General features: G+C 41.6%; 1 protein-coding gene across 1 annotated transcript in view; it reads left to right on the forward strand.

Moving 5' to 3' along the window:
• Nucleotides 1-7272, forward strand: part of UPF2 (UPF2 regulator of nonsense mediated mRNA decay) — a 70764-nt gene extending 63492 nt beyond the window's left edge. Inside the window, exon 22 of the mRNA XM_074168973.1 lies at nucleotides 5938-7272. Coding sequence (XP_074025074.1) covers nucleotides 5938-5947 — 10 coding nt within the window. The 3' untranslated portion in view covers nucleotides 5948-7272. The remainder of the gene's footprint in view (nucleotides 1-5937) is intronic.
• The last annotated feature ends 1502 nt before the right edge of the window (nucleotides 7273-8774 follow it).

The following is an 8774-nucleotide window of genomic DNA, read 5'->3' on the forward strand; positions in this document are numbered from 1 at the left end:
TTGCCATAATACTCACAGGTGTTTCATAAGTAGCTGTGCAGTCTTCTTTCAGTCATCTCTCCCAAATGCCTATACTATTAGCTGCTACAGTTATTATATATACAATATATGTAGCAGTTCTGTATAACTACGGTTATTCTTCAAATACAGCAGCCAGACCAGTAAATGCGGTATTTGCAGTTTATTTGTTTGAGTTTTTTTAATGCAGTTCTTTGGAAAGCTTTTTATTTTCAAATGTTTTAGGGAAAATAGAATTGAGGACTTCACTGTAAACTAGGTCAGACACTGTCTGGAGAACAGTTTAAGTAGTGTTTGCGTGTTGAAATCTCCGTGCCGTGCACTTGCAATTCTGGTGTAGTTTTGTATTATGGAATTTACTCTTTGTTCCTTTTAATCTGTAAGCTCCTTAGAGCAGGGACCGGGAAGTTTGGTTTAGCAGGCATATTTTATTTGTTGTATAGTGCAGCGCTCAGGCTTGTGGTCAGGCATCAGTTCAGCCATCGTAGCCTGTAGTAAGGGAACGTTACTTTTCTTAACCCCCACTGGAAGATATTTAAGCAGAGATTTATTTATGGGAGACTGCAGGTCCACTAGTGGCCTGTCGATTCTGGTACAGGTTGTCTCGTTTTAGAGCTCCTGATTTATAGGTTATACTGAAGTTTGTCTTCTGATTTTAAAGAGTTGCACTGCCATCTCTCTGCCCCTACTACCCTCGTGGTTCAGTTAAGGAGTTACTCATGGACTCTAAGGACACCAGAGTATCTTCCTATTTGCTGAGAGCAAATAGGAACCAAGCTATTAATTTTAGTATCTGTTTGAAGAAGTTCTCACTTTCCTACATGATAGAACCAATTTGTATAATTACAGATGTTATCACTTACATGAAGAGTGAGCCACGTTGGGCTGTTCCTTCTTTGTATAGGAGGAAGACTAATACATTATTCTCTTTCAATAATAACTCAAATTATTGGGAATAATAACATATATTACTTTCTTTAGGGTATGCAACTTTTTATTTTACATTTCCTGAGGTTAGGGATAGTCTGACCAAGGAAATCTCCTGGTTGATTCCATTGTAATGTACAAGCTGATGGGTTCTTATAACTGAGGTTGAAACGAGGACTTTCCTTCATTTCACAGAATCACAGAATGATATGGGGTTGGAAGGGACCTCTGGAGATCATCTAGTCCAACCCCCTGCCAGAGCAGGTCCACCTAGAGCAGGTTGCGCAGGAACTTGTCCAGGGGGGTTTTGAATGTCTCCAGAGAAGGAGATTCCACCACCTCTCTGGGCAGCCTGTTCCAGTGCTCTGCCACCCTCAAAGTCAAGAAGTTCCTCCTCGTGTTTAGATGGAACTTCTTATGTTCAAGTTTGTGCCCACTTCCTCTTGTCCGCTACTACTTTGAAGTAGTGTTGAGAGTAGATAAATTGATTTGGTGGTTTTACTTTTATTTTTGTGTTGCTGAACATGTCCTGAGCACTATTTCCAACACCTTCTAGAAAGTTAAATCCAAATCTACCAGTCATAATGGATGATTCAAAAATTAATGAAGGCCTTGTTAAACCTCATCCTGTTGGCCTCGGCCCATTGATCCAGCCTGTCCAGATCCCTCTGTAGAGCCTTCCTACCCTCCAGCAGATCAACACTCCTACCCAATTTGGTGTCATCTGCACGCTTACTGAGGGTGCACTCAATCCCCTCGTCCAGATTGTTGATAAAGGTATTAAAGAGCACAGTCCCCAGTACTGAGCCCTGGAGGACATCACTTGTGAGCCACCACCAACTGGAGTTAACTCCATTCACCACAGCTCTGTGGGCTCTTCTTAAGACCTGCTGATCCTGCAAGGAGGAGATTCCTTCTGGGACTTGTACATGTAAGGCTGACTGGCCTTAAAGATAACTTACTGTGATTCCATTAAAAGTAGGGTTCCTTGATTTGCTTCAGCAGAACTTGGCAATAATTTTCACCCTTGCCTCCAGTTGTGTAGAATATATGTATTAAAAGAGGACTTTGGTTATTGAACTGTTAAACTGATACCTTCAGGAAACACAAAATTTAAAAAAGTAATTTTTTGGGTGATGGGTTTATCATGAAAATATTCTTTCGCAGCTCTGGAGAACAGCCTCACTTCTAAAAAGTGTTTTTCCTTTGTTTAAAGAGGATTGAGATCCATTAAATGCCTTGCTTATAAAGTGGAATGTAAATAACCATGTTTTATGAAATCTATTTTTAAATATCGATTACCAAGAAAGAAAAAAGAATTGCAGTGAGAAATTTGAGTCTAGAGAAGCGGACCTTACTGAGGCATTTTTTAACTTGTTAAACCTCTCCTTATTAAAAGCAGTAACTCAGAACTCATGGCTGTTTTGAAAGTAGCGGACCCGTCTGTCAACAGGCCCGTTGGGATGCAGACATAAGCTGACAAACTAACTCATATTCAAGTTAATTGGTAATTTCAGGTCTCCTATTTGCGTCTGACTCTTATTTCTCTTTAACCCATTTAATAAAAAAAATGAAGCATGAAGGTAATCACAGGATGCTAGGGGTTTATTAGCTATATTCTCATAATAAAGAGTGTTTCATTAATGCTGAAAAATCAGAGTATAGATAATAAGGAAAAATGTGAATTTAACATCATCTCCTGTTTCAGCTACCGGACAAAATACACTCCATACCTCCCCTGCTATGTAGTTTTTGTATTGACCAATATTATACTTTGAAGCTTTGAATGCACACCTTGACATACCAGAAGTCTCGGGCAGCCGAAATCCAATGTCTCCAGTAGCTTCGGTCTCGCTGATTGTCATAGACCATCGTTGTCATTTTCTCAAACTAGAGACTCTTGGGTGTTGGTGCAGCCCCGTCTTGAACTGACAAATCAACCCTTCGTTCAGCATGCTGCTTTTGAAATCTGTAGTTGTCATTTTCAATGATCTCTTTTTCTATTCTTAAAAAAAAAAAAAAAAAATCACTTTAGCAGTATTATCTTGCTCTTGCATCAGGGATTTTTATGATGAAATGGCTCCCATCTTCACATTCTAGATCACATTCTAGATACCATAAATGCTAAAAAATTCAGTGCTGTGTTTAATTGTGTGCTAGCTCAGTTCACCTTATTCTCTGCCATCTTTTTCACCAGTATTTTGATCTTGACCTTTTCTCAGTTGTCATTCTTGTTCCTGTACTACATCCCTTTCCCTAATCCATACACGTGCCACCGCAGCCTTCCAGGAAGGCTGCTCAAACTCGGCAGAGAAATTCCAACCTCCCTTTTCAGCTGTTTTATGGGAAGAAAGGCCCAGGGGCAGGAACAGGAAGTGTGTGGTTGGGGGTTGTTCCAAATGGACTGCACTGGAATTGAACAGAAAAGAATAAGAAAAAGTGAGATCCTCAGGCTTTTGTCTTGGCAAAATATGGTGCTTGGTGGGCTCTGCAAGTGGAAGTGAGAGTCTAACCCATATAGCAAAGGTGAAGAGAGACCTGGTCATAATTACAGTTAGGAGGGAAAGGAAGGCCTTTTATTTATTAGGAATATTTTAGGAATTTGTTAGTAATATTAGGAAATTATTAGGAATATTAGAAAAATTACGAAGCTGACTATAAGGTTTTTATACAGATCATTAACTGTGTTGGTAGCAGGGGAGAGGGGTGAGGGAGTAGGCTGCAAAAAATGGATTTACATTACACATGCAGTTCAAGGTGTCTTTAATTATAGCTATGTACAAAATTTGACCTTGCCAAATATAGTTTGGGATCAAGTTTACTAATTTGGAGAGAAATGTCGTGTTGAAATACCTGGTTTTGGAAAAACTGCTACTAAGATTTTCACCAGCAGCATCTCGCCCTAATGCGCTGAAACGCAATTTACTCTGTTTTATCGACCTCCGATACGTGCAGCTGGTCGTGGCCTTTCTCCTTCCCGCCCCATCAACAGCAGAAATATATATTTATTTTTTTTTAAAGGGAGATAGAGAGGTAGAAGCTTCTTCTCCGCTGTAGCATTCATAGAATCCTAGAATGGTTTGGGTCGGAAGGGACCTTAAAGACCATCGAGTTCCAACCCCCCTGCCACGGGCAGGGACATCTCCCACTAGAGCAGGTTGCTCAAAGCCCCATCCAGAACACTTCCAGGGATGGGGCATCCACAACTTCCCTGGGAAACCTGGGCCAGTGCTTCACTACCCTCACAAGAAAGAATTTCCTCCTAAGATCTCATCTAAATCTCCCCTCTTCCAATTTAAAACCATTACCCCTTGTCCTGTCACTACATCTCCTGACAAAGAGTCCCTCTCCGCCTCTCCTGTAGGCTCCCTTCAGATATTGGAAGGCCGCTATGAGGTCTCCCCGGAGCCCTCTCTTCTCCAGGCTGAACAACCCCAGCTCTCTCAGCCTGTCTTCATAGGGGAGGTGCTCCATCCCTCTGATCACCTTCGTGGCCCTCCGCTGGACCCGTTCCAACAGGTCCATGTCCTTCCTGTGTTGAGGACTCCAAAGCTGGACACAGTATTCCAGGTGGGGTCTCACAAGTGCAGAGTAGAGGGGTAGAATCACCTCCCGCGACCTGCTGGCCACACTTCTCTTGATGCAGCCCAGGATGCGGTTGGCTTTCTGTCCTGCCAGTGCACGTTGCCGGCTCACGTTGAGCTTCTTATCCACCATGCATCCACCACTTGCATTCTGCAAGTGAAACCCCATTCTACTAAATATATTAAAAATTCAAGTTCCTTGCTTTGCAACCGCATAGCCAACATTCCTGAGACTGTGTGTGCCACAAAGAATTTGAATATTTTATTGTGTAACATTAAAACACAGTTAAAAACCAGAAGCCAAACTGCAGTAAGTTGCAGTGATGCGTCAGCTCAGCGCTTCCTGACAAAAATATACAGTGTTTTATTTAAAAACATGCAAATGCTGAGCAACTGAAATACTGAATAACAAAAAGCAATAGATAAGGATATTGAATTACTGTGAAAGCTTTGCCTGTTACAAGAAATGCAGAAGTTACTATGTGAATTAAACACACTTGCGGCATTTTTCTTGCAAGATTTTCAATAAAAACTCGATTGAGATTAATTTACTGTCCAACAAATGCTTGAGGTTTATGAACTGCTGCAAAGAACATGAACTTTTCTGTTTACGTGGTAAAAGACTTGGGTGTGTAGCCCCGGAGCTTGCTTGTAACTGTCAGTGGTGTCTAATTGTTAGTTTGCTTTGTGCTACTAAGTTTTAATTTACAGTCTAGAAACGAACTAAAACCCAGCCCCAGATACGGTGACTGACAGTTGTGCTGAAGATGGGGATACGAGATTAGCATCGCTGCTGGATTACTCCGGTCTCGTTTTATCATATACAACACCTGCAAATTGGTGTAACTTTTCAAAGCGTAGTTACATTCTTGAGAGAAATAAATGTGACTTTTTCTGGGTGGGGACGTGTTTTTCAGGAGCAAGGGGCGATCGAAGATTTTAATTCTAACTGTTGTCTCTCTAAAAATGTTCTAAGCAATTACTTGACTCTGAAGAGCCCTCTTTAACATTTCTGCAGTACTTCTAAAGATTAAGAAACTGCACAAAAAGATGAAAACTATTTAAAATAACTTGTATTTCAACATCTTCACAAATCAGCTGTGCACTTCACTGGTGTAGCATCTCATCTAGCAGGGTAAGGCAGCTGTCTTGTTTCTGAACAATTTTAGACTCGTCTAAAATTAGACTTTCTGCTGAAATTGTGTTGGGGACTTTTCTCTGGTATAATTTCTCTACCCTCTTTTGGTTCACGTGGCCTTTTGAAAAATTTGTGCCGATAAGTAACTTCAATATGTAGAGGCTAAAAGAACTATCGAAATCACTAGCAGTTGATTCCGCTGGTTGCAAACCTATACCGTGTTGGATATCTCATATTAAAATATTTATTTTTTTTCTTTTCTTTTCATAGGAGACGTTGATCCAGCAGCAGGTGTCATTTCATTAGGTCCTGTATCTCTGGTGTTGTGGATAGCGGAGTCCTCCAGCGATTAAACGAGAGCAGTGGACACATCTCAGCATGTCAGTCTAAGAGCGTTCAGAATCGAAACCTGGGACAGGCTGGGGCCGTGGGGCAGAAGCAACAGCCTCTCCTCTTCCCCCCCCCCAAACCCACACAGAACAAGTGGAAGCTTCCAGTCATGGCCTACCAAAAAAAAAAAAAGAAAAAGAAAAAAAAAGAAAAAAAAAAGAGAAAAAAAACAACAAAAAAAGCTTTTTGTTATGGGAACTGCGTTGAGGGTTAGTTTTCTCATAAGAGCAGAAGTGAATGAAAGAGATGGTTAACTTGACCAGCGAGCAGCTCGGTGAAAACGAGGATCAACCTGAAATTCAGCTGGATTACACTGGAACGGAAAAGGTCTCTGACAGCTCAGGATGTGGGAGAGCAAAGTTCTAAACTTTTGACGCAAGTTACGTGATCTCCGAATCGAGCGCTTTGTGTTGGAAGGGTGTTCTTTGGGGGCTGCAGGACTGCAGTAGAGAAACGTAGAGCAAAGGGTGAAATCTAAAGGCGAACCCTGACGAGCAGGATAACTTCTTATCAAACACTCCTCAGCAGGAACGTTTTTTGGTTAAGAAAATAGCCTTTTGCTGACAGAAGAGGAGGAGAGGCGTGGGGAGGGCTGAAAAACTTCAGAGCCAAGGAGGTCAAAATGTCTGTCAGGGCTTAAAAGAGCGGGTGAAGTTGATTAAGGCAGGGTGGTGGCTCGTTCTGCTTGGGACAGCCCGGCACCAGCCTGAGGCCAGGGATGGAGCTGAGCCCATTGTATGTATCATTGAAAACCAAAAAGTGCCAGTCAGCACCACAGGAGGATGTCGAGGAGTGGATCCAGGTATTTTGTTGATCTTCATGGGTTGATAAGCCTCTGTGTCTATTGAAACAAACAAACAAAGTTTTAAAAAAAAAAAAAAAAAAATTAAGTCTGGAAACAAGTAGAATTTTTATTTTTTTCTAAGTAGAAATGAGGTTTCTTGGTCTGTTTCTGACAATCTGTTATTTATTAGCGTAGTTTTTTTGTTTGCATTCAGGTAGAGGTAGTTAATTGAGTTAAGGAGCTCATCTGTATGTTACTACTAATTCTTTTTTCTAGCTCTTTTAAAATCCTTTTTACCACTGGTTTTGGTTTCTGCATGTAGAAAGAGAGACTTGTAAAATTGTAACATTTCATACAGAAATGCCGCCCGATCTTCACCAGCTTCAGAAATCTGACCTTTGCCAATGCTGCAATAAAGTGTTGTAATTTAGAATCGACGCCTGTCTCTTTACGTTGAACTCATGTTTTGAAGGGTTTGTGGTACGTCGTGGGGCTCGGGCGGCGCTTCCTACAAACAGCGTAAAAATAGATGGCGTTTTACCAAAGCAGGAGAATTCCTACTCCGGGAAACACACTTAAATTAACACTTAGTAAATGCAGGATTTTCTTACTGTTTAGCAGAGAGTTGTGAATGAGATCTTCATTTCACGCAATGTAAACTGCTACATGCATTTAGTTTAACCTGAGTTTAATTAAGCTGGCTTTGGGTAGATTAATAGTAATGACGTTCCCGCTTGTTGCATTGGCATCTCAGTTCATGCACTGACAGGTGGAGGGGTGAAACACCGTGGTGGACCTTACCTGGACCAAGACGAGAGGGGAGCAGAACCCCTCCTGGTGATAATTTGCTTGAAAATCTAAGTGAAATTGTGGCCAAATAGTGTTTCTGCTGCTGTCACCGGGCAGTCCTGAGATACAGACAGCAGCCGTCTGCTTCAGCTAGTTATACGGCACTTACAGGGAATTTTACGATGCATAAGCTTTGGTGAGAAGAATTCAAGGTTTTTAAAATATACCTACTTAAAGCTGTGTCCTTTAATCACAGAGTACATCATCGAGAGTGGAAAAACTGCAAGCACAGCTGTAGGTCGCCTCCTTTGCGCGCAGGTGCTGTGACAGCAGGTGGGGATTGAGAAGGGCTGGAATGGTGAGAGCAGGATTTCCCCAAGGAACCTTGCTGGTTGGGGTGGTGGTTGAAAACTTCCAGTTTGCAGAGCATGGCTTGAAGTTTCCGTAACACCAGGTGTAGGTACGTTTCTCTAGATTTCTGCCAGATCTCGTTTTGTAAGGAGGGGAGTGTCCTGAAAGTGTGTGGTCACCCCAAACCCCACGTTTTCACAGCTCTTTCCAGGTTCAGTGGTCTCTGCACAGAAAAGGTGCTTCCTGTGCCTCGGCTGCGGGATGTACCTGTCCTGTGAGGAGGAGGAGGAGGACCTCGTAGGAAGACCAGGTCTACGTTTCAAGTTGCATGTGATTCTTTTCATATCCATTGTTTTCTGCATAAAATTTATGGCTACACTTATTAATGATATTTGTCACTGAGCTCCTCCAGGAATGTCTTCTACAGTGACGTGGCCGCATCCATCGGTCAAATCTAATTTCCACTTCCCTGATGAAAAATGCCGACCAATTCCTAATAGCAAATTAAGCGTCTAATTGTGGTTCGAACTAAAGCAAACTTCCTTTTTCTTAACATGCTGCTTATTTTCAGAAGCATTTAATTTATCCAAATCGAATAACTGCATAGAAATAAAACATGTGAATTCCCATGAGCTCTGGTTTGTTTGTGCCCTGGATGGAATTTGGATCAATGGAAATATCTTTATTTTCTGAAAATAGTTTGGGATCGGTTGGGGCTTTCCCTGACTTCAGGCTGAAATCAAAACACAATTCGGTGAAAGTTTTTGAAGTTTAATTTTAAAATAAATTATTT

Source organism: Numenius arquata, chromosome 2, assembly GCF_964106895.1.
Source record: "Numenius arquata chromosome 2, bNumArq3.hap1.1, whole genome shotgun sequence".
NCBI lineage: Eukaryota > Metazoa > Chordata > Aves > Charadriiformes > Scolopacidae > Numenius > Numenius arquata.